The following is a 26,421-nucleotide window of genomic DNA, read 5'->3' as shown; positions in this document are numbered from 1 at the left end:
GAGCCTTTTTGAATAATATTCTGGTCAGTTTGACTTCGAGGAAGTCCTGTTCAGAAACATTTTAGTGAGTCTGAGTCAGCCAGTTTCCGCAAATCTTTGGCGAGTCTGAGTAGTACAAGTGAGCCCTAAGGGCAAAATTTATTTCATAATTGAATCTGAGCGAGCTTCAGAATTTACGAGGGGCAATGATAGATGGCAAAAATACTGTGCACATTTTTTTGTGCTGCCACAATGTGCCTTTTCGTAAAGCTAGCACAACTGCCCCATCACAGAGAAAGAGAAAGCATGGTTCTTTTTTTAATGATTTGTTGAACACAGAATAATGGACTTTTCGATTGAACAGGGTTAGTCTCTTAAAAGTTGTTCGTGTCGTACATAGCAAAGGGTTCCATTGTTGGCTAGTAGCATGAAATTAGCGGCTGACATGACTAAGAGCCCTCAAGGTGCGCCGTGTCCCAATGTGCTCTCGCAGCACAGGCGTCATGCCCGAGCAGTTGCGAAATAGCGAAGTGTCGCTGTCCCGCTGTACACGTTTTGTGAGCCAGGAGTCAGAAAAAAAGGCCGCCGGCAGCAATGGTAATCCAATCCGCACCCTAGTGCGCACTACGAAAATCCCATTGAGGACTCTCAAGAGCAGCGCGCTAATCACAAACACATTAGCGCCTCGACTTTGCACGGGGCGTTTTAACGCGCTCGCCGACATAGCGAGCCAGCGGACCTGCTTGAGGGGATCGAGCAGGATCCGAAGAGGGTCGAATGGAAAATGAAGCGGGGGAGCGGCAAATGATGAAGCCACGAAGCCGGAGATGCAGTGGCGCGCGGCGGGGCAGAACGTGCGGGACAACACCGGCTGCGCGCTCAATCGACGCACAATGGAGCGACACTTTTGGCCAAGAGGGGGCCGCCATTTACTCTACGCCGCTTTCCCCGCACAGCAGGTCCACTCGACGGCCACAGAAGAGCGTAAGCCAGCGAGGAGGTCGCGCGCGGGTAAGCCGATTACAGCGCCCTGCTCCCCCATATGCCGAGGGACACCCGGGTCTCCCGACAGCAGGACCCGTTTACCGGGACGGTGCGCCCCCGCCGCAACCATTGGGCGTCGATTGGCCCTTTAATCGGGACAGATTTCGGCCGGCTACAGCAAGATACCATCTCGCGAGCTCTCGTCAGACAGAGAGCTCAGACCGATATGCCAGATTCGGGGCCGTATGGTACGCGCACGCCTCAGTGGCGTCTCGCAGTGCATCGTACTGTCGCTCCCCGAGTGCCCATCTTTCATTTCCCGATGTTCTCCTTGTTGCGAGAGACCGATGAAGCCATAGAACAGAAACAAACAGCGTGTTCACCTAGTGATTCTTCCAGTGTTCCCGTAGTATGCTTGCTTTGAATTTACGCCCATCATCAATGTCATCTTTGAATGTATTAGCATATGACAACAGACGTTCGATTCGCAATAACTAGCTCCAACGTTTCTATTTTTTCCTTGTTTTTTTAATCATGCATGCTTAATATCATGCATCATGCATGCTTTTAATCATGCATGCTTTAATTATGCATGCCTGTGATAAAGTTCGAATGAAGCACCCGCGCAAACGCAAGGATAGTTTCAGTTTTATGTAGCATTATGACTCCCCACAAATGATGATAAAACAATCGCATTCAGCGCCCGAATGTGTGTAAAAAAACTTGCATAGTTGAGCTTTTAAAATATTTGGCAAAAGTTACAAAACGTCTTCCTTCATACCCTGACGCTGATGTCGTAAAGTGCTAATGATATTAACGTGTATGTTGGCAATCGTTGCAATAACGAGACGTGCTAACACGTGAAATCATGTCTATGCCAGTGGTGTGCGTTGAAGGAGAATAAGTCACACTATTCTAAGATCACCGTCAATGTAAGTTGGCCAACAATGCACCTAAAGTATTGATTGATTGATTGATTGATTTATTGATTGATTTATTGATTGATTGATTGATTGATTGATTGATTGATTGATTGATTGATTGATTGATTGATTGATTGATTGATTGATTGATTGATTGATTGATTGATTGATATGTTAGGTTTAACGTCCCAAAACCAGGATATGATAATGAGAGACGCCGTTGAGGAGGGCTCCAGAAATTTCGACTACCTGGGGTTCTCTAACGTGCACCCAAATCTGAGCACACGGGCCTACAACATTTCGGCCTCCATCGGAAATGCAGCCACCGCAGCTGGGATTTGATCTCGCGACATGCGGGTCAGCAGCCGAGTACCTTAGCCACTAGAACACCGCGGCGGGGCTGCACCTAATGTATGAAACTTCATCCTCAAAGCTTCTTTGAAGATTTGGTGATGTTATTTTCTCTCCTGCGCAATTTCTACGATAACGCGCCAGGTAACTAATGCAGTAGTAAGGACGCTATAAACCAAATGCATGCCAGAAGAACCCCCGCTAATCTTTTTTTTTTTGGCTCTTGTTATATATGAGTATCAAAAGCGTAAACCAATGATAGACAGCCACGCTATAGAATATAAACGCCCAACAAGCCGTGGGATATAGTACATGAAAACGTTACTCACCTGCGTGACCCCGTCTTGCGATACTATATAGTATACCTGGGTTAACTTTCTTTCGTTAATACACAAACTGATTGATTGATGTGTGGGGTTTAACGTCCCAAAACCACGATATGATTATGAGAGACACCGTTGAGAAGGGCTCCGGAAATTTCGACCACCTGGGGTTTTTTAACGTGCACCCAAATCTGAGCACACGGGCCTACAACAATTCCACCTCCATCGGAAATGCAGCCGCCGCAGCCGGGATTCGATTCCGCGACATGCGGATCAGCAGCCGACTACTTTAGCCACTAGACCACCGCGGCGGGGCTGCACCTAAAGTATGAAACTGCATCCTCAAAACTTCTTTCAAGATTTGGCGATGTTATTTTCTCTCCTGCGCAATTTCTACGATAACGCGCCAGGTAACTAATACAGTAGTAAGGATGCTATAAACCAAATGCATGCCAGAAGAACCCCCGCTAATCTTTTTTTTTTGGCTCTTCTTATATATGAGTATCAAAAGTGTAAAACAATGATAGACAGCCATGCTATAGAATATAAACGTCCAACAAACCGTGGGAAACAGTACATAAAAACGTTACTCACCTGCGTGACCCCGTCTTGCGATACTACCTCGGTTAACTTTCCTTCGTTATTACACAAACTGATTGATTGATGTGTGGGGTTTGACGTCCCAAAACCACCATATGATTATGAGAGACGCCGTAGTGGAGGGCTCCGGAAATTTCGACCACCTGGGGTTCTTTAACGTGCACCCAAATCTGAGCACACGGGCCAACAACATTTCCGCCTCCATCGGAAATGCAGCCGCTGCAGCCGGGATTTGATCCCGCGGCCTGCGGGTTAGCAGCCGAGTACCTTAGCCACTGGATCACCGTGGTGGGACGTTAATACACAAACTGTCACTGTAAATGGAAGAAAAACGTACACGAGTATTTGGAGCTGTTATGCAAGCCTTCGCCAGGTAGTATTACTGTGGAGCAAACTTGAAGTTGAGAGTAGACTCCCCGTTTAGACATAAATGATACCATGTTTATGAACTTCAAAGATCAAGCCTACATACTTCCCAACGGGGTCTGCTATTTCGAATAAGAGCAGTTCGATCACGACGTGGTGATCGCGTTTTGATGGAGGTAAAGCGCTAAAGGCCCCGTACTGTGCAACATAAGCGAGCATGAGAGAAAACCAGATTATTATATATATTTCTAGTGACCTTTCCTAGAGCATGCTTATTAATCATATAATAATTTTGGTGCACAAAACTTCAGAAATTATCATTCCTTAACTTTTTCTTTAATAGTTGGGGCTTCACACTCCAAACCATGATATGATTATGAGAGATGCCATAGTGGAGGGCTTCGAAAGTTTTGACCTCCTGGGGTTCTTTAACGTGCACCTAAATCAAACTACACGGGCCTCGAGCATTTGCACCTCCATCGAAAATGCGGCCGCCGTTGCCGGAATTCAATCCCGCGACCTGCGGGTCAGCAGTCACGCGCAAATTATCATTCTTGCCCATTCGAACAGTGAGTTGCAGAAGTGTTCAGTGCACATGTTTTGCAGAAACCCGTTGTCACAGCTAGTGGACGCACAGATACGTCAATCAACTGGACGAATAAGCTGCATTAGTCGTACGTTATATCGGAGGAAGCTTCTCCGCGGTTGTCTAGTGGCTAAAGTTTACTCGGCTGCCGCCCCGCAGGTCGCGGCATCCAATTCTGGCTGTGGCATCTGCATTTTCGATGGAGGCGGAAATGCTGTAGGCCCGTGTGCTCAGATTTGGGTGCACGTTAAAGAACCCCAGGTGGTCGAAATTTCCGGAGCCCTCCGCTACGGCGTCTCTCATAACGTAAAACCCCACATATCAATGAATCGAAATAAGAGGAAGAAAGTGGAGGGGGTGGAGTGCAGTCAAACAACAGCCAGAGGCACCAAAAGGACGTGGGTGCTATGCTGTAAGTTTATGCAAATTATTCGTATAGCAAGTAATAGAATGCGTTGTGCGCTAATTTCATCTCCATCGCTCTCACGTAGTTCAGGAACTTCCTGCGCTGGACAAAACGCGGTGTGTGGAAGCTAGCGAGGAAACGGGCGGCCACTCTTCTTCACTTGCTGCGTGCAAGCTTTTTCCTGTTTTATGCAGGGTGTACAAGTCGCGTGATTTGTGGCGCGCGCTCTTGATTTGCCGGACAGCGTCGCATCGTCGGTCGCTTCTCCAGCGCACTCTGCTGGGAAAAAAAGATGTACGAGAGTAGCGGCCGCCACTTTCCTAACGAGAAGCGCGAGCATAGGGCGGCCGCCGATCTGGCGTGCGCGTCAAGTATACATGAGGGCCACTCGGTCACACCCATGCTTCCCGAAACCAGGGGGCGGTGGCGATCGCGAGAGTCGACCATGCGTCTGGCGCGCCACGCATGCTCACTCCACCAGAGTGGTGTGTCCGGCAAAGCTGCCGCGCTATCTTCTTCGCTCGCTCTCCACTTTTTTTTACCGTGGGCGGCTGCCGCCGGAGAGGAAGGGAACGCCCAAGTTGCGCGCGCGAGATAGCCCGTTGCGGGAGCCCCCCCGCCAGAAGCGAGCGACGGGAACACCGCCACTTCCATTAACGAGTCATGGCGAGCGTGCACGCGGGGAAGATTCCGCGCGCAGATATTATTATCCCGCGCACAATGGAAACAGTTTGTCGCGCGCCTCGAGGAGCGCTCTTGAGCGAGGCCCCCGCGCGAGTTCGGGTGTGCCACCAGGGACGAAGCGCGAGCGAAACGGAAGAGTCGGGTTGCGCCCGGGACACCGGCCGTCGTTCAGCTCCCGACGTTTTAATGGGTCCGAAACTGGGACGGGCGCCCGGCGAACGCTCGTTAATAATTCACGCCACTGAGGGGAAAACGCGCTTGCCGAGTAGATAACCCGTTGCTGCCCTCTCGGGTCTCACCCACAGCTACATCGCGTGCCCCCCTCTGTTTTTTTTTCTGTTTTTGATAGGCACGTGGACAGCTCTATTCGCGACGCGCGTGCGGCCACTTTGGCGCGCGTTGATGCGAGTCTGCGCGAGCAACGATGATCCGATAACAATTACATCTGCTCCGAAGGCTTAAAGTCGCCGCTTCCGGGGGCGAGAGTAAATTAAGCTATGTAGGTGGCGATAGTTCTTACACAACGAAAGCTTTTCCGGGTTTATACGTATTGCATTCGAAAGTGAGACTCTACAGACACGCGTGTTTGAAGTAGACAGTGAAAAAGAACGAGGTTGATGGCTTCAGTGCATCCGCCTTGGTGGATCAGTGGCACTGGTGCTCGGCCGCTGAGCCGAAGGTTGCGTGTTCGATCCTGGTCGCGGCAGTGGAATTTCGATGGAGGCCAAATAGTAGAGGCCTATCTACTGTCACAGTGTCAGTGGACGTAAAACAACACCAGATGGTCGAAATTTCCGAAATCCACCACGGCGTCTCTAATAATCTTATAGTGGTTCCGGGACATAAAACCCCACGGATCATTATGCCTTCATTTTGCCGTTACCAACACCAAGGGCCAAATGCGTCGCACATATATCTGTTCGTTCATTCTTGTACGTTTAGGTGCCTGTGTCCCCCGCTTATTTAATTCGCTGTAAGTACGGACGATTATTTCTGAATAACAGAGAGCGAGCTACCAATGCATAACCAGCTGAGTGCAAAAATGAAAGGACGCCACATAATTTCGCCGTTGAGCGGATATAATCCGGTGGTATTAAAAAGGTTCTCGGTAAAGTTACTGTCATTAATTTTTTTTTTTACATTTCTCCCTCCAAGCTTATTTTTCATTCAGGAGCAAAATGCATAGTGTAAATCATGTATACATCTAGAAACACTTAAGTTTTCTCACTGTATTTAGTGGCTGTTAAGAGTCTACGTACACTATGCAACCTTGCGTCACATACGGCAGATTTTAATAACACTAAAATATTGTCGTTAAGGTCTCTACTCAAGTATACAAAGCTTAACTAGAGATAATACTAGCTGCAATGTTTACCAAACACTACCCCGCAAGTTTTCTCCATTACAACACAAAGTTACCTATGAGCAAAAGTTACACTAATTAGGCCAGGTGTAATCTCAACCGGTTTCTAACATGCCATGAATCCAGCTGGCCATTTAAACACATTCGAAAATACGTTACCTCTCCTATCAGTACGTAAACCGTTTCGGATAAGGCAATGTGCGTCAGCGTAACTGTTGTGTGCTGAGTACCGATCACAAAAGCTTGTCGAAGAAAAGCAGGGCGAATATTTATGCCCCTAGTTTTTGAAACTTTTGCGTGCGGTTGATGTGCTTATAGATGTAGGTGTCCGTTAAAGAACATCAGATGGTCAAAATTTCCGGAGCTCTCCCCTGCGGCGCCTCTCACAACCATATGGTCGTATTGGGACGTTAAACCCCAACAGTTTCAATATTTTATTTTATCGGTTTTTTGGCATCGCCGCCGTCATTCACGTAAATATATATATATATATATATATATATATATATATATATATATATATATATATATATATATATATATATATATATATATATATATATATATATATATATATATATATATATATATATATATATATATATATATATATATATATATATATATATACAATGACATTGCATTGCTGAGTAACTCGGGGGACGAATTGCAACTCATGATTATGGAGTTAGACAAGGAGAGCAGAAAGGTGGGTCTTAAAACTAATCTGCAGAAAACGAAAGTAATGTACAACAACCTCGGCAAGGAGCAGCGCTTCGAGATAGGTAATAGTGCACTTGAAGTTGTAAAAGACTATCTCTACTTAGGGCAGGTAATAACCGCAGAGCCGAACCACGATATTGAAGTAACTAAAAGAATAAGAATGGGGTGGAGCACCTTCGGCAAGCACTCTCAAATTATGACAGGTTGATTGCCACTATCCCTCAAGAGAAAGGTATATAACAGCTGTATCTTGCCGGTACTTAGCTACGGAGCAGAAACCTGGAGACTTACAAAGAGGGTTCAGCTTAAACTGAGGACGACGCAGCGAGCAATGGAAAGAAAAATGGTAGGTGTAACCTTAAGAGACAAGAAGAGAGCAGAGTGGATTAGGGAACAAACGGGGGTTAATGATATCATAGCTGAAATCAAGAAGAAGAAATGGACATGGGCCGGGCATGTAGCGCGTAGACAGGATAACCGCTGGTCGTTAAGGGTAACTGACTGGATTCCCAGAGAAGGCAAGCGGGTTAGGGGGAGACAGAAGGTTAGGTGGGCAGATGAGATTAAGAAGTTTGCGGGTATAAATTGGCAGCAGCAAGCACAGGACCGGGTTAACTGGCGGAACATGGGAGAGGCCTTTGTCCTGCAGTGGACGTAGTCAGGCTGATGATGATATATATATATATATATATATATATATATATATATATATATATATATTTATATATATATATATATATATATATATATATATATATATATATATATATATATATATATATATATATATATATATATATATATATATATATATATATATATATATATATATATGTTAAAGAGAAACAAGGGGGGAGGGCTCATGGTTGCCGCGCTAATGCGGCAACGATGCCATCAGCCATACCATACTGAATGCGCTGGCTCTCGTCCGTCCGTCCGTGTAGCAATGATCGGCGCACGGCTCTTGCCCCCACAGCAGGCGGGAGCTTCTGCGGGTTGTGCTATCAACACGAAGAAACAGTGCTAAAAGTGTACCTTGAGCAGCCGTCTACAAATAGATGCACTCTACACATAACAAACTGTCACCAGTGACGACGCACGACGTATATCCCTAAGTATTAGCATGCGCTGCCCACGGGAGGTGCTTCTCATCAACGCCGTCACTACGCACGAGGCTTGTTGTGGTCATCTACTGTGGCCGCCCCGCAGGAAAGTTGGTTTCTTAGCAAGCGCATGTTTACTAACACTAACAATGCTCCTAAAAATGCTGTAGCCTTGCTTCATAATACATTGGAATATGTTGCTATCACATTCCTTGCTTCGCCCCTTTTGGCGCAACTGTGACTTTTCTTCTCAGCGTTCGAGTACGCTTTGCTTCGTGGCGGCTATGTCATAGCTCCGTCACGGTGACTGCGTAAACATGATTTGGTGCCTGTATATAGATCCTACATCATCTCTATACTTGGATATTTTTATAGCTGACATTCACTAACAAACCACTAAACACATGTTACGATCCTTTCGGTTTCCTTCCTTCACTCCTATCTATCTATCTATCTATCTATCTATCTATCTATCTATCTATCTATCTATCTATCTATATATCTATCTATCTATCTGCTTTGAACTTGGTGCTACTTTTCATATTTTGCTATATTTATTCGCAGGTACTGATATGGACCCAATGCAAGTGTACTGTGAGCGTAAGTGTTACTAAGGTACTCTCCAATAACTCTTATCCCTAACTTTTCCCATTCTAGGCCTCAGAAAACCTCCTGTAAGCACGTGGTAAATAGCATTGGTGAGATTGTATCCCCTTGCCTTACACCCTTCTTAATTGGTATTCTGTTGTTTTCTTTATGAAGCACTATGTTAGCAGTTGATCCCCTGTAGATTTATTTCAGGGTGTTTATATATGCTTCATCGACGCCCTGATTCCACAGTGTTTGCATGACTGCTGATATATTTACTGAATCAAACGCCTTCTCGTAATCCATGAAAGTTATGTATAGTGGTTGGCTGTATTCTGAATATTTCTCTATTACCTGATTTATAGTGTGAATGTGGTCGATTGTTGAGTATATAGCCTGTCCGCAATCCTGCTTGTTCCTTTGGTTGATTGAATTCTAATGTTTTCTTTACTCTGTTAGCAATTACCTTTGTAAATAGCTTGTATGCGATGGAGAGCAAGCTGATCAACCTGTAATACTTCAAGTACTTGCCATCTCCTTTCTTGTGTATTAAGATAATGTTAGTATTCTTCCAAGATTCTGGTACTCTTCCCACCAGGAGACACTTCGTAAACAGGGTGGCTTGTTTTTCTAACCCAATTTGTCCTCCATCTTTAGCAGATCTGATGTTATCTGATCCTCAACAGCAGCCTTGCCTCTTTCTATTCCGTCTAAGGCTTCTCTTACTTCTATCATTACTGGTGGGACGCCATGTAGGTTGCTGCTAGTTTTTATAGTATTAAGGTTGTGGTTCTCCCGGCTACTGTACAGATCTCTATAAAACTCCTCCGCTATTTTAACTATTCTATCTATATTGGTAGTTACTTAGCCTTCCTTAATTGTCCCTCAGTGCATACATCTGGTTTTTGCCTATCCCAAGTTTTCTCTTCACTGCTTTGACGCTTCCTCCGTTTTTCAGAGAGTGTTCAATTTTCTCCATGCCATGCCTTCTTACATCGGATACCTTACGCTTATTCATCAACTTCGAAAGCTCTGTTCTATTTTGTATGTTGTATTTCAGGCTTTCATGCTTTGAAGTTTTTTAATAAATTTTTTCGTCGCCTGGGCCAGCTTGCCAGTGTCCTGCCTAACTACCGTACCTCCAACTTCCATTGCACACTCCGAAATGATACTCGTCAGATTATAATTCATTGCGTCAACGCTAATGCTGAATTCCTCAATAATATCCGAGAACCTGTTCAGAAGCGAGACTTCCAGTACTTTTTTTCTCAGTGCTAGCTCTTTTATTGGCTTCCTGCGTAATAGTTTCTGTCGTTCCTTTTTCAAGTCTAGGCAAATTCGAGACCGTATCATTCTATGGTCACTGCATCGTACCTTGCCAAGCACCTCCACATCTTGCACGATACCTGGGTTTGCAGTGAGTTTAAAGTCTATTTCGTTCTTACTTTCGCCATTAGGGGTCCTCCATGTCCACTTACGATTCCCTCGTTTTCAGTAGAAGGTATTCAAGATCTCTAAATTATTGCGTTGTGCGAAACCTACTAATGTCGCTCCTCTGGCATTTCTAGTACCGCTGCCATAATCTCCTACTGCTTGGTCTCCAGATTGCTTCTTCCGTACCTTGGCAATGAAATCGCCCATCAGATGGTAAACTCCATCAATTGATCATAAAGAACTATGTTTTACTGTTGTTCAGAACATTTCCATTCAAGAATAACTTCATTTAACTTTCATCCTTGCTTAAAAGCTCGCGCCTATGGTTGATATTACACACACATTCAGCTGAAGCGGACTACGTTCCCGTTAAAGAACAGAGAGAATGTCTTCCGAACGGACTTTTATTTTGCGTTGGATGTTCAGAGAGCGATGCCAAACAATCTTTCATGTGTTGTTTTAGCTCTCAGGTACAACTTTAGGCATCTCGGCGATGAAAAAAAAGCGTTCTGCTTCAGCTGTGCTCACCAGCATAGTTGCCGGAATCTTTACAAGATTATGCACGTTTGGAAAGAATACCTTTGGGCAATTGGCAACCACTTGCATCGAAGACATTAACAGCGTTTCTCGCTTCTCTCGATTCTATTCCGCAGCCTATACTGCTAACCCCTCTTTGCAATGTTGAAGTTGAGAGAATGTCCTAGTATACACGCCAGTAAATTTCTCGGCAGTGGAAAGAGTCACAGATTCGCGAATGTTCTGTGACAGAAGCGAAAAAAAGCGTCTTCAAGGTGTGCCGATGTCTTTTTTTAAAGAACTAATTTAAGTGGTCTATTAAATAGTCCATAAAAAGGCCAGAAACACTGAAAGACTAAAGTGCTCTTCCACGCCAGCCACTGGCACGTTACTTCGATGAAGCTGCCTGCCAGTACTTTATTGCTATTTACAGTCACAGTCCATTTGAAAGCCTGCCCGAAAAACAACGTGTGCAGAATGGTGTTGCAAACATGCAGCATGTCTTTAAAAAATTACTTATTTCGTATCGCAAGCATGTTTGGATGCACGCAGTAAAGTAAAAAAAAAGTTTAATAAAAGCTACCACTGCGTCAGGGCAGCTTGACATATACAGATTAATATAAAAATCATTTCCATAGGCCTGAAGTCACAGATATCGACAGTGAGAGTTTCGCTCAGCAAAGTAAGCAAAACCAAAATGCAATTATGAATGTACAAAAACATACTGCGTATACCTCTCATTCCATGTTGTAAGCGGAACTCTCTTTGAACTGTGAAACGCAGTTCGCCCAAATGAGGACTATATGCGCCAAGTATGCTTAACGAAGATAAACGATTAACGATGTTTTCTTCAATCGGGTAAGTAATCGCAATAATGCGCTTTTGAGGACTATAGTACATTCAGCGGTGCGGCGAGAGGACGTTGCTTCAAACGGTCACTGTACCTGTCATTTACTGTATTTAGAGTACTTCTTACAGTACTGCCCCGCCACCGTGGTCCAGTGGCTAAGCTACTCGGCTGCTAACCCGCAGGTCGCGGGATCGAATCCCGGCTGCAGCGGCTGCATTTTCGATGGAGGCGAAAATGCTGTATACATATAAGCCCGTGTGCTCAGATTTGGGTGCACGTTAAAAAACCCCAGGTGGTCTAAATTTCTAGATCCTTGCACTACGGCGTCTCTCATCATCATATGGTGGGTATGGGACGTCAAACCCCACTAATCAATCAATCATTCTTACAATACTTTTACTTGCTCTCTTCTTAACCTTACACATGATGGGAGGGGGAATTGCATTATTTGACTTACATGGGCACCATCTATTTAAACTACCGTCGATAATGAAGTCACGAAGAAAAGCTAATGCATGCCCCCCCCCCCCTCCCCGGTCGGGGTTTGTGGAAACACCCGCCCTCATCGAAAAAAGTTTCTGGCTACGCCCCTGGTGCCTGGCAAGCCCTTGCTGGGTGAGGGTAAGCCCTCGAAGCATTCAATACGTGTGCTTGTTGGTAAAAATGGCTGATTGATTGATATGTAGAGTTTAACGTGTTAAAATCACCATATGATTATGAAAGACGCCATAGTGGAGGGCTCCGGAAATTTTGAACTTCTTGAGTTCTTTAACGGGCGCCCAAGTCTGAGCACAAGGGCCTACAGCATTTTCGCCTGCATAGAAAATGCAGCCGCCGCAGGCGGTATTTCATCCCGCGACCTGCGGGTCAGCAGCCGAATACCTTAGCCTCTAGAACGCCGTGGCGGGGCTTGTTGGGAAAAATGCAGACGCAAATGGTGAGCATGCGCGTGTAGATGCTGGTGAGTGAAAACGAGAGGTATGAGCTTTGCATTTGTGATCTTCAACCATGTGCTGTTGACGTGAGTGATCTAAAGCCTTGCATATTCTAACTTTGGTCGTAGCAAAGTTTCCTAGTAAATTAGGGTCCATCTTTGAGCGTGTACGATAGATAATAGTATCAACTGAGGATGTGTTGATCTGTGCCGAAAATGAATCAGTGTTGCGCTGTTGCAGTTTTTCCCGTAGTATTGTTTGGGAATATGTACTGCCTTTTTTCCACATAGGAGCAATGGAATCGAAATAGCTTGGATAAAAGAGTAGCCAGTGGCGACCTTCTAAAATCACAGATTTTAGATGTGAAGCAGCTCTTTGACTATAGCCTGTGTAACACTCTGCGTCCGTGTCTCCGTGCCAACACGCCGCATCGCGCTCCCCTCTACGCAGGTGTTGAGTGGTGCCAAGTAAGTCATACCCTTACTGGCGGTGTGCTGTGACGTCATTCTCTGTTTCACCTGCCGCGCGCTCGCCGCGTGTCACCTCTCTCTCTAGGTAGGCGTTCTCTTGTCTAATTATCACTTTGTGATAAAGATTTCGAGTGATATCGGTTATGCTCACAAACTGCTCTTGAGGCAGAAGCACGTAGACGGAGATGCCAAAAAGCCCGTCGCGTTAGAAAGTCAAAGGTAAAAATTATTTGTACTCAGTCAGAAAACAGACGGGCCATAGATTAAGTGAGGGCGGCGTCTCGGGCGCTGCGGTGCTGTTAATCGCCGCTGACATAAGCGAAGTGTCGCGAAGAGGCTTGTCGCCACGTGCTCGCGCGGTCCACAAACTTTTGTGGTTGACTGTGCATGGTGCTAACCCTGCTGAACAATGACGAATTAGGGATGAAAAGTGGCACTAACGACATGAACATGAGCAGTAGCGCATTCGTAGCTATGTCATAGTTCGTGAAATTCAATCCATGGAGTGTCAGTCCTTGAGCACAATAAACAAATTTTTATGAGCTATTATGACGACTTCTCCAAAAAAAAATGAAAATAAAAATCACTGTATGAACGGACCTCGTGGATCATTCCTTCGGTACATTCAGCGACAAAAAATAGTCAACCAAAAAGCCATTCACTTAGACAAACAAGTAAGCTTTAATGTAGCGCTCATCATGCTCGTGGTACAAACATTTATCAGTGGTTGCTGTCGCTCCCAATTACTATTTAATTAAAGAGCAGGGCAGAGCACGGACACGCTGTCATTGACCGAGACACCATAAAGCGTCGCCTGTGCACCCCATAACGAGCCAACTCTAGCAAATCTCTTCTCTTTTTTTCTTTGTCGGCGTTCTGTCACTTAGATTAATTCGCGCGGAAGTCACCAGGCAAGTATACGCTACATTGATGCACACTGCCGCATTGACAAAACGAGAGTCGGCGGAGCCTTTATTCCGTCTCGTTCATTCAGCCTGCCAGTTCCGCACACGAGCGGACCCTGCGAAACCGCAGAGCCGAGCGATAGAAGTAAAAGAGGAAGAAGTGATGAGGAAGGAGGCTTGGCTATAATTAGGAGCGCAAGCAGTCGTCTTAGCGGCGCTAATTACAGGGAGCTAATTCTCTGCAGAGCGGCCCTCTTTAAGAGACATCGCCTCGCAGATTGGCTTCCGTTAAACCACTCTGTCAAAAAGCTTCTCATCGGGGCCAGCAGCCCCAGCACTTTCCGCGGCGTCGCTATACGGGCTCTGAAACTGGCAGCGTCGGCGGCGCTCCTCCCTCGGGCCTCTTTCACGCTTCTCGTTGCTCCATAAAGAGAGATAAAGTGAGAGGGCTTTCGGGGTGCAGACACGCGCAAAATGAAAGACCGGCTGCAGGGCGCGCCAGAAACACGTCGTTCTAAACCATCGTCGCACCGCTCGTTACTTTCGGCTGCCGCCCTTCGATCGCAGTTTTTTTTTTCTGCTTGCTCCCACCTCTTTGCTCAATCTATAGAGCAGACCGAACTAGGCTGCCGGATAGCGCGGCCATGTCCACGAATATGAAGGCGACGCCTGAAGTCAAGGCTCGCGCGTGCGTTTAGATATACCTGGTGCTTTATAAATTACGACCTCCGGTGCCCCCGTGCGCGGCTCCGCGAGCAGCGTTAGCAAAAACTCATCGCCGCTTTGCCAAGTACTGATCCGCGCCTGTTCTCGGTCCACTACGTGGAGGGAGCAGCCAGCACTTTATGCTAACCTGAATGGAAAAACTGCGTCCCTTTTTAAAAGCTGTCCCGCTTCTATGCCCACTGAATTTCGCCCCACGCTTCGCTATTTGTCTTCTTTTTTGTTTAATTCATTATATTTGCCTCCACACAATCATTTTAATTTTATTTTTTATTTTTTTCAAATATACTCACGCACTACACTTTATTTACCTCTCTTAGTTAATGAATACGTAGATGAATCAGCCGTGACGTGAAGTGTCGGTGAGAAACTTTTACGGCGGCGAAATTAGGCAGGCAATTTTGAAAGCCGCCAAGAAAAAAAAAGAAGGAAAACGGTGCCACTTTGCTCTTCTCGAAGCCTAAGAATAAGTGACAGCTCGCTCGTGTAAAGCTTTTCTCTATAAATTTCAGATCCACCTTAGAAGGAGGATCAGCAGGAAGACACTACAATTTGAAAAAAAAGCAAAACATTGCGAGAAAAAAATGGTAAACATAGAATGTGTAAGTGCATTATTCATCCATTAATTCGTCCAGCTGCGCGAACATGCTACGTGAGTTAGCGGGACAGAGCACGCAGCTGTGTCCAGTCAAAAGTTGTCCGTCACATGCACGCCTGCAGACTCCGCAATATTCAGCTGCCTAGAAATTAGAATGCAGGCCTGCTATTTCACAGCGCGTGCTTTTTTAGCTGTGTTTTTTATCTGAAAATTTACTACACCACTTGTTTGAGTGACGACTTGTGACGCAGTGAGCATACAAGTAGCTCGAGGTTGTTTATGTAAACATCAAGCTGATAACGTTGTTGCATACCGCGTAGAAATAAACCTTATTATTAATGCAGCACTCAAGCTCATAAATAATGAGGGAAATGTAAAGGCACAATTTCTCGTTTTAGAAACTGCAGGAATTCTATAAGCAATAATTCCAAAAAAGTGAAAGAACTTATATGCTTTTTAATATGCAAACTCACTAATAGCAAGGAAATAAAGACTGACAGTTTGATTTGAAAAAAAAACTTGACCTTGAGGGCGGATGCGGAGGATGAAACGGTAAGCCGAACCCACATCTCGCAGAAAATATACTTTCGAAATTTCCTCGGTCACAGTAAATGAAGACATAGATTAGAAACTTGCGCATTTATTTGGTCGTTGCGGCATTGACGCCAGTCGCATCGCATACGTGTTCGAGGACTGCGATTATGGCACACCCATTGAAGTATTCCTGACCAATCTCTTCGGCGAAGTGAATTGTCAATTCACGTATTCTGTACAGTTTCTAGCTTGGGGCAAAAATTGTACGCCTGGCACCACCGCGTGTTGTCGCTTATAAAAGTGTCAACCCGTCCGTAATCACTATGTGTATGCACATAGGAAAGAAAAGTCACCCGACGGAGTCGGCAGCACTGCTCGATAAAGACGGGGCGAGACATGATCCTCGGATGCAGTTCCACAAACCTAGACAACGCTTGTATTTCACCGTATATAGTCGTCGTATTATTGTTGCTCTCCTTGAATTGGCGGAAAGAAGTTTTCAAGAAGCCCACAATTTATGTTCTATAATGTTTTCGCCTCCGAGAACCTGTCTCCATAATTATGTGGTATACATCTATAAACATTCGTTCGCTAGTTTTACTGTAGTATTGGTAGATACCACCAAGAAGTGTTTACTAATGAACCTATTTAGGGCGGATATCGTATCAAGGTGGCAAGAGAAGCCATTAATTAATTCTAAGGTTCTACGTGCCAAAACACGATGTCATTTTGAGGTACGCTGCTGTATTCCGCGTTAATTTCCGCTACCTGTGGACATTCAGCGTGGGCCGAAATCTAAGCACAGTGGTTTCTTTTTTTTTTTTTTTTTTGCATCTCGCCCCTATCTAAGTTTGACTGCAAGGCCTGGAATTGAACCCGCGCCCTCGAGCATAACAATGCGACACCTTAAATGCTAAGCTGCCACAATTGGATACACAGAGAATGTCAAAGCATAAGTAAGATGTATAAGTGCAATACATACAAGTACGTCTGATAATTAGGATCTTGCGCAGTCCTCATGCTGAGTCCGTCTAATTAGAGACAGACAGCCTTAATTACAATATTGATTCATGAAGCACAGGGCAGTAATGCCTACGGCCCTTTTTATTATTGTTCGCGTTGCTAATGTACTCGTCGTGATACATTTTGTAAAAAGAAAAAAGTGAAAAACGTTGCCACTCATTTATCGCGTAAGCAAGCAAGAACACGGGAGTAATCAATAAATAACTTAAACGCCCTTTGGCACGCTTTCGAAAAAAATACAATAAATGAGCGCGGACGCCCTCGCAAGTTCTTACTAAAATGCTTCCGGTGTGGCTCGTAATGTAAGTACTCACAAGCAATAAAATTTCTTACTCCAGATCACGAGTGATTTATTAATTAATTACTTCAAGCGATTGATAGTTGCCCACTAAGAGTACTCTTTGTTTTAGAAAAAATTACAAGATTCTCTTACTGTGATTTTTCATTCGCCTCAAGTTGGTTTTCACCTCAAACGTCGAGCAGATAAGCAGGAAGAGAACAGACCCATCTTCGGGAATTGTTTTTTTTTTTTTAACAGAAGTTTCCAGACAAGCTGATCTGCTACCGAATTGACATTTTGGCCACTGGATTGGCAGCAAGAAATGTCAATATTTTTGTTAATTATATTTATCTGCTGTCGGGGCACACTTATTCAAAGTAACGGGCATCCTATCTTCTCTTTTACAACAATTTCAACAACAAGTATTTTCAAGGTGTATTCGCAGTGATGTAAGCCCTTTTACGTTTGGGTATGTTAAACAGAAAATTGTCTAATATTGCTTATTGTCTTGTGTACCGTTCTTTTTTTTATATTTCTTTGTGGTACTAGCAGGTCAATATTAAGGAGATTATTTAGAATTTCACATGGAACTTCCAGGATAATATTATGATGCATGCAGTAGTAGAGGGTTTCGAAAATTGTTACCGCTTCATGATCTTTAACTTGCACCTAAATGAATTATCGCGATAAAAGCAAACGTGAAAGAAAAACAGAGTTATTTCACAAAAAAATCAAATAGCATTTATGATTACCGTTTAGACGCTGCCACTCATATGGAAAGTATTTGATGAACATTTAAACAAACATGTGCGTTAGTATATTGAAAATATCTTTTAATTTTGTATTAGTTTTGTACCTACCTATTATCATCTACTTTTTGGTATTTTTCAAAAAAAAAGCAATATCATAAAATATTACAACGAGCAAAGCAATACCACTGTTCCGATGACGATCAATAACATGTTGTATAAAATATTGCACCTACCATCATCCTTGACGTGCGTGCCTATTTTCTGCAGTGAAAGATTCATTCCCCAACGCTATACATCTAAATGCTCCTGTAGAGCGTGCGTTGCCTGTAGGACAGGCGAGTTGTTGGAAGAAGTTGTCCAGTTAAATTCAACGAGGGATGTAGGTTTTGGAGGAACCTCGTCATTTATTAATCTCTTTCAATCCACAGTAACCTTATAGCGTAAAAGAGGTGAAACCCAAAAAGAAAAAGGAGAGGAGATGAGAGGGGGGGGATGAAAAAGCAAGAATCGAAAGTCGAGTTCGCTTCATTTAAACGGGGCCAAAAGAAATCTTTTGGGGTGTTGCGCGCCAAAAATCACAATATAATTTCGAGAGCCGCCATACTCTGACTTATTTTTGATCACCTGTGGTTCTTTCACGTACGCTTAAATATAAGTACATGGGTGTTCTTGCATGTCGCGCCCCATAGAATTGTGTACCCTGTCGCGAGCAATCAAAACCGCAAGCTCGAGCTTGAAACCTCGCCCTGTCAGTAATCAACCTGCATTATTACTTGAACTAAGATATCTTCGTTGTTAGGGTAGCAAGTTCCACAAACTTAATAATGCACAATTTTCTTGCCTTCATTTTTCAGTGAGGCCTTCCCAAGATTCGTTGACACGTGACAATCTCACCCTTACTTACTTTTGTTTTCAGCGACTCCCGGTGACGGCAAGGTCCTGCCACTCATGAGAAGATACATGAAACTGTGGTGGCTCGTTCTGAGCCGCATTTTTGGCCGGGCACCAGTTCTTGAAGCACATAATTAACTGCAGTTATCACAGTTACATCATGGTGCAGTTAAATGCTGAGAGGGCCGATTTCTCTACTGTGCAGAACGGATCACTACTAAGGGCTTTTTTTAAGCAAAGAACCAGAAAAACACTTTCATTTTCTTTCTTTATTCAGCCTCTTTCTACGACGTCTCTGGTGCTGCAGTCGAAAAGCACGGCTCCAACAGCTACTCTCATCTGCGGACGAGAAAATGTCACGCCTAATTGTTCTTGCATATTTGATGCCCCTTTTCCGAGAACTCGAGCGATCCGGTTTCACTCGTGGCGGCACCCTGCCATCAATACTTGAGCGTGCTACTTTGCCGGCTGCCATATGTGGACGTAGGCTCACCTTTGTGAATCCGCCCTTTACCAATGGTTGTAACGGGCCTTCACGACCGCGCCAACCTGACATGAAGCTTCTTGTTTGTACTTCAAATGCAGCACTTCGTTTTTCTTTTTTTTCTTTTTGTTCTACACGCGCTTCATGCGTTATCACCGTGTGAATGCGGTTCCTTCTCCTTTAGCTTCATACTGCGTCGTAAACACACCACCAGTTGTTTATGATCACGTGCGGTGAATACTTCACAATAAGTCTATGGTGTATGAAAACGCACAAACATGCATCAAGAGGTTTCATTTTTATTCGGGTGTCTCTGTTTTTGTTCGGTTTTGTGCACTAATTCGTCAGAAGCTATATACAACTAGCCAAAATTCTCCTTCACGATATGTATTTACATCATAGCGAACATAAGTCACCGCAAGAAGGCACGGTGTGCCTTACTTGCAAGTGAACATCATTAGCATTTCGACTAAAAGACAAGTCCTTACACGAAATGCCAACACCTATGGTTTGACCATATATACCACGCATATTTCAAGACGACCCTCGAAGAGACCCCACAGTGTCACCTGATACTGTGAGTCACTAAGATAGCGGAAATAATGCAAATGTCAAGACAGTGCTTTCCGTTTACCGGTCATAAAACGTTGTGGTTGTCATTCGTGAGGACACGAATAAATCATTTAAATCTCGAATAAAATTATGATCGGTGTGCACTACACTAATGATGCTGCATTAACTGAAGACCAGAAATATTGCTAACGATTTCGATTGTGCGAAAGAACAAGTTAGAAAAATTCTGCTGAAGCTCACGAGTGGCAATACTTTTTTTTCCAAATTAAAATATAAATTCCAGGCTTAAAACGAACATACATACGATATAGTTATGAGACACATAGTACAGGTGGACCAAGAAAGTTTGAGCACTTCCTAAATGTACACCTAAACCTACGCACACGGGTGTTATTGTATTTTACCTTTACAGAAATGAGGTCACCTTGGCCGAGTATAGAACCTGCACCCTCGTCCTTATCAGTTCGTAACCTTAGATGCTACGCTACCGTCACGAGTGGCTTTTTTCCCCGCTGCATGCTCAGTCATAAGTGCACCCTGAACATAACAATTTAACAGTCCCAACACTATGAAATGATTAGTAGAGACGCTGTTCTGGAGGGCATTAGGAATTTCTACCGCTTATCGTTCCTTAACGTGCACCCATAAATCTGAGCACACGGGTCTGGATCATTTTCGCTGCGGCCAGGATTCAATAGCATGACCGACGGGTCAGCAGCAGAACACCACAACCACTTGACAGCCAAGGCGGGTATTCCACAACTATGTCTTTGTACCAACGCACTTTCAGCTTGAATAATACTAAAGTAAAAAAAAACATGTGGTAAGTGCTACAGACTTATTTGGTAATTCTCTTTGTCTTCTACAGATGCCGTAGTACTTTGCGCGTCTCCTTTTCAGCGTTGTTCGGTTGTACGTATCGGGGCGCACCTTAAGACGGCTTCGATTGTGCGACTCAGTGGCGCCCTTGTTCTCGCAGCTCTCGCGAGCCCTGGATCACCGCCTCCCGCGCGGCCGGAGCCCTCCACGAGTGCCGGCAGCAGCCGTGGCAGTCCCGACCTGCCTTCGGGTTCGGCTGACAGCGACGACCCGAAGAACGGCAACAAGCAGACCGCCGCAGCGGCCCAGCAGCGGCGCAAGAAGAAGACGCGGACGGTGTTTACGCGCAGCCAGGTCTTTCAGCTCGAGTCCACGTTCGACATGAAGCGGTACCTGTCGAGCTCGGAGCGTGCGGGCCTGGCGGCCTCGCTGCAGCTCACCGAGACGCAGGTGAAGATCTGGTTCCAGAACCGGCGCAACAAGTGGAAGCGCCAGCTGGCCGCCGAGCTGGAGGCGGCCAACCTGGCGCAGCAGCGCATGGTGCGGCTCCCCGCTGCCGCAGCCGTTCTGTACGACTCGGCTGCGCAGGATGCGGCCGCGGCGCTCGGCCCGTTCTACTACCCGGGAGGCCCGCCACCGCCGCCGCTGTGAAGGAAGCGCAGCCTGTACATAGACCCTCCTTTTTTGTACCTCCCGCTTGCCCCCTCCGGAACGATGAATAAACGCGACTCTTTGTTGAGCCCCGGCGTCGGTCAATCTCCAAGAGCAGCGCGCGCCTTTTAATTACGGCCGCGCATCTAACGAGCGCGCCCTCGGATTTTACCCCGCACCCCGCTAATGGGTCGAGCGCATTAAAGCCGCGCTGCATTATTTAGCGCTCGCCTCCCCGCAGCGTGGGGCCACGCCGAGCAGCCGGTAAACAGGCGCGCGGACGGACACGGCCGGCACGCCAAATTGATAAAAATGGCCCGCGCGCATCTCCGAATTGGGAGCCCGCCAGCCATTGGCCACTTGACGAGTCAGCGCCATCAATGTTGCAGCGCCCCGGGTGGTGCGCCGGCAAAGCCTCGCCACCTGCCGGCAGCCCGTGAGTCACAAGCGCTGCGCAGTCTGCCCTGGCACCTTCCTCTCCTATCAAGCGGACACTCTGAAGAGTGCTCGAGTCAATGAAGATAGCGAGAAAAAGCTCACCAACAAGACGCTGGTTGGTGCATGTCATAAACAGGGTAACCACGTTGTCAGGGGAAACACGGTATACAGGCGTTCCCACATAAACGTCACTAGGTGAAAGTGGCGGCAGGCAGGGGAGAGGCACGGAAACTAACATAGAAACAGCCAAAGTGTTGCAAAAATTTCAAAAGTACACTCATAGAAAACGACAGTTTCGTGGAGCGTGTGTGTCAATAAAGGCACGACCAGACTTTGATTGCTAGATTCTAGAACCTCACCACCGCTCCTAACTTGACTTTACACACGAAGCCAATTTGCATGTGTATTTTTAAATAATAAATTGTTATGCCCAAGGGCAGAATTTCAAAAATAACAAAAAACGGCAGTGAAGGGCATAATGACCCAAATAACAAAGAATTGAACTCCGGTTTGTAAACACGAAGGTGTGTAATGACACACAAAAGGAAGGAATATCGAAGCGATACTGCCATGCTACTTCTTCTGAAACAGGTATGCAAGAATGTCAGTGGCAGGTGTGAAAAGTCACGTGAAAGACATAACACAGTACCTTTCTCGCTTTACGAAAAACTATTCAGGAACTCAGTGTTCCCAGCGAATACCACAACGATCTAGCATAACGTTGCCGTGATTAATCCAAGAAAGCCTGGACAGCGTTCCGCGTCCATTAAAAAAAATTAAAACTCGTTCACATTTCTTTCTGGTAACGAAAAATTGGGGCATGCTCAAGTACCCTTTTAAGAGTAGAATATGATATAGCGACATCCTGTCCTTGGTTCTTACTTCCAGCACTTAGTGTATACTTTTTATTGTATGATGTTACTCGAGAATTTCTAATTGTGGACGATGTAATCGATTAAGTTGGAAGCGCCTTGCGTCAGTCAAGCTTTCGGATATGGCTGAATTCTATGCAACCGGTAGTGTGCTTTAAACCACAAACAGTTATGCGTGTGAAATCTTTTCTAACAAGTCTGTCTTTTTTTTTTTTTTGCAATTGGTGACTGGATTTAAACGATCAAGTTGTTACAATATTTACATGTATTCACACCTGATGGCAATGTAATCTTGTAACACGCATTATTACTGCAGTATTGCATGTTGCATTGCGAAGCTTGTATACAGGACGCGTGTATTTGTACAGCATAAACTTTAATTTTACGGCACATCTAAGCAGATGCATGGCCATGTCGCAGAACACCTTCTTGCTACGCAAACGTCCCAGATTCAATCTTCACTTGGTCCCGTAATTTTTTTTAATTTTATTTGGATCTTTCTCAATTTTTTGGCCCTGCACAATATGATGCCTTTTCGCTATCAACTAACGATGCCCACACCGGAATTTGTGTGAAATGAGCTTTTTAACGCTATCACGTTAAAAGGCAGCACTAAAAGACAATAGAATGCTCCGAGTTCTACATAACTTTCGTGTTAAATATTTATTTTTTAATGGTTTACTTTACTATCTCCACCATAAGCTACGCTGCGGCGCCTTTAAATGCTCTTTCCGTATTTTGCATAGAGTACCCTAAATGTCCACCATAGGGAACTTTGGCCCTGGTGTCTATGGAAACTGTGGCGCATGGCGCTTCAGCGAGCATGAGAATAACGTGTATAGTACATAAATTTGCCTTGTATTCGCACAATACGTTCCCTATGGCTTCAGGCGGCTTGAAGCTGCTTTGTCTCAAAACAACAGTCGGCAAATGTTCGCCAGTTACGCCTCACCCCCTTCACCTTTCAGGTTCACCAATTCGAAACGGGTCACGAAGTGCACATCAGTTTGTTCTTTCGTTTGAAATAAAACCAAAACACAGCAATAAACGATGCCATAAGTGCGTTGGCCGCCCGCAAGCACGAAGACTAGGCAAACCCATGTCCTTTACCATAATTACAATGGTCACTGAACGATCGCAGCGCCAGAGTCCCCTCTAGGTAATTTCAGTAAACTCCATGGTCTTTTGCCTGTGCTTAACTACTTATTTAGATATCAACGCCAGTGCATGAAATATAACGCATTGGTCGTTGTTAGTCTAAATGAACAACAAGTGCACATTCGCATACAGACCACTAAGTTGAGAAGTAACTGGTCGCATTTACTACTCTGAAAAACATTGGCTGATCCCTCCGTTATAACAATCGGTATAACACGAAAGTGAAATGCGTCCTCATATAAATAGTGCTCATTTTGTAGTGGTATAACAGAGCTTGTACAACTTACATTGAAGTTTTGCAGATATAGCACCGGTTGACGTGGACACAGCTACGTTGACGCCTAGTGGCACGTCTCTATCACGACGACTACCACCCTTGATCATCATGTAACCATTGTGGTAACTGAAATTTTGAACCTATACCTGAACACGTCCTATCGTTATTCACCCACAAAGCGGGACGCAGAACTTGGTAGCTTGCGCCGCGAACGCGCGCCGGTGTTCCGTGTTCTGGTGGTTTCAGTTTCTCTGAACCATGACACGATATTTGGCCGTCGACATCGTTGCCTTGGTGCAGTGCTTATGCAGCAGTTTTAATAAATAGGCCCGTGCTATCACACTCGAAGTAGTCGGCGGTGAAACATCGCTGGTGCACGTGGAAGCTGCGCAACTTCAACAACGAGCTGTCACGTACTAGGACGAAGCGAAAGGCAAAGAACATTGAAAGTGAGTCGGCGACTTTGCGATGCTCGCTCAGTCAGGGTTTTTCACTTCAATCGAGAACCTTCAATCATGACCTCCGAGACTGCGCGCCGGCGCACGCTCTCGGACGCCACGCTTTAACTGTGTCATGACGCATTACGGCGGCACCATCCGGCTTCGCCAACAAAAAGCGCGGAGTGGGAGAGAAGGAGTGTAAGTGTAAGGCGCGTTCGTAGAGAGAGCACCGGGTGTTTTTCTTCGTTCACAAAGGAGCCAGAAGTTCGACGTCTGGCGGGGCAATATTTTGCTGCATGTTTTTCTTCCTCATTTGGTGGCATCAATTTTGCAACGTCATATTCGTGACAGAAATACGCCACTGACGTCTTGGCGGATCCCGGCGGAAAACATTTTCATGTTAATTAATTTTAGCGTTGCCTGTGGTGGTTGCAAGCTGACACATTTGTATATCTAACAAAAATCGTATCTAGTTAATTGAAAACTTGTCAGCGTTCTTTATTACTATTGTAAATTGTTATGATACCCGCTACCCTGATAACTTACCTCCATATGCTTGCACTGTATCTACTCCCTGCGCAGTTCAGATGAATTTCGCAGGGAGTAAATGCAGACCTAATACACAAACACATCTCTTTACAACTCAGATAAGAGCTATAAAAAAAGCGACGTGAAACTGCTTAACCTACGCTACAAAAAACGGATGGCGCTCAAAACGTCGAGTTCTGCTAATTGCCTGGGGTTCATCTTGAACTTCATTAAGGCGCATTTAAACGAGAACAACACGACACTGACACGACCCCGACGAAGACACGAGGCAGACGCCGACGGTCCGCCGACAAGTCTCCCGCCAACGAAGTCTCCAGACCACCATGGTTACACTAGGCTGACGACAACGACGATGCCCCAAAAGAAAGCATGTCGTCATATTGTAACATGATTTCAGATGTAAAAAAAAAACAGCGAAACGCATCCGCAGACCTGCAGTCGTCGACATGTCGCCCGGCGACTGCGGCTGAGCGAAAATTTGCCCGTGTCATTGCTTCAAACGACCACGAAGGGGAAACTTTGGGGTAGATGACAATGACCCACCCGAGGCTTTCACGGCGTTTGAATAGGCACCTTGCGCACCCCACGAAAGTCTTCACTTCCTTTTTGTGTCTCCCCAACCCACCCCCATCCCTCGATGCTGTGTATTATAGCGGTGGCTGCGCCGCATAGCTGGAGAGGGACAATGGCAGAGTAGGGAGCATGGCTGAAAATGAGGTGCAGGTGTGCAAGTTTAGTCCGTGTCTCTGCGTGTGCCTCCAATGTGAAGGGCTGCGAGCACGATAGGGTGCGGACGGAGTCTTCCAAAGACTATGGACGGACTGTTTGTGTCAGCACATGTAGTGTAAAAATGACGACGACAAAAGACACTCCCAAAGACAGTCGGCTGACCAAAATCAGCGTTTTGTCTCCCTAGCGTAAACGCGCCTTTACGGCGCAGCACTGGACACGGTCACGAGATAGGAAAACGAACAACACAACGCCGTGTTCTATTATCCTCCGTCATTCTCTAAACCTGTTCTAAATGAGCGCGTGATCATACCGATGGTGTTAATTGAATCCTCGGCAAACAGCGAGGTAGCGCCAATTCGGTGGCTCCGAGTAACGCTGAAATGCCTAAATTTTCTATTCCAGGCGAACTCATTTGAAAGTGTAAATGTTTTGAAAAATCAACGAAGCACGCTTCTTGCCGGGTGCACCGACCAGATCGCTCGGCAGTGAAGGGTTGTTATATACGGTCCAGTGAGTGAAGACGTTCAAAGTGAGCATT

General features: G+C 45.4%; 1 protein-coding gene across 1 annotated transcript in view; it reads left to right on the top strand.

Annotated features, from left to right (window-relative positions):
* LOC119186332 (uncharacterized) overlaps positions 1-21,505 on the top strand; it is a 97,018-nt gene extending 75,513 nt beyond the window's left edge. The window contains exon 2 of the mRNA XM_075881216.1: positions 20,927-21,505. Coding sequence (XP_075737331.1) covers positions 20,927-21,417 — 491 coding nt within the window. The 3' untranslated portion in view covers positions 21,418-21,505. The remainder of the gene's footprint in view (positions 1-20,926) is intronic.
* The last annotated feature ends 4,916 nt before the right edge of the window (positions 21,506-26,421 follow it).

This window comes from Rhipicephalus microplus, chromosome X (genome assembly GCF_043290135.1).
Source record: "Rhipicephalus microplus isolate Deutch F79 chromosome X, USDA_Rmic, whole genome shotgun sequence".
Lineage (NCBI taxonomy): Eukaryota > Metazoa > Arthropoda > Arachnida > Ixodida > Ixodidae > Rhipicephalus > Rhipicephalus microplus.
This window is presented reverse-complemented; position numbering and strand designations above follow the sequence as displayed.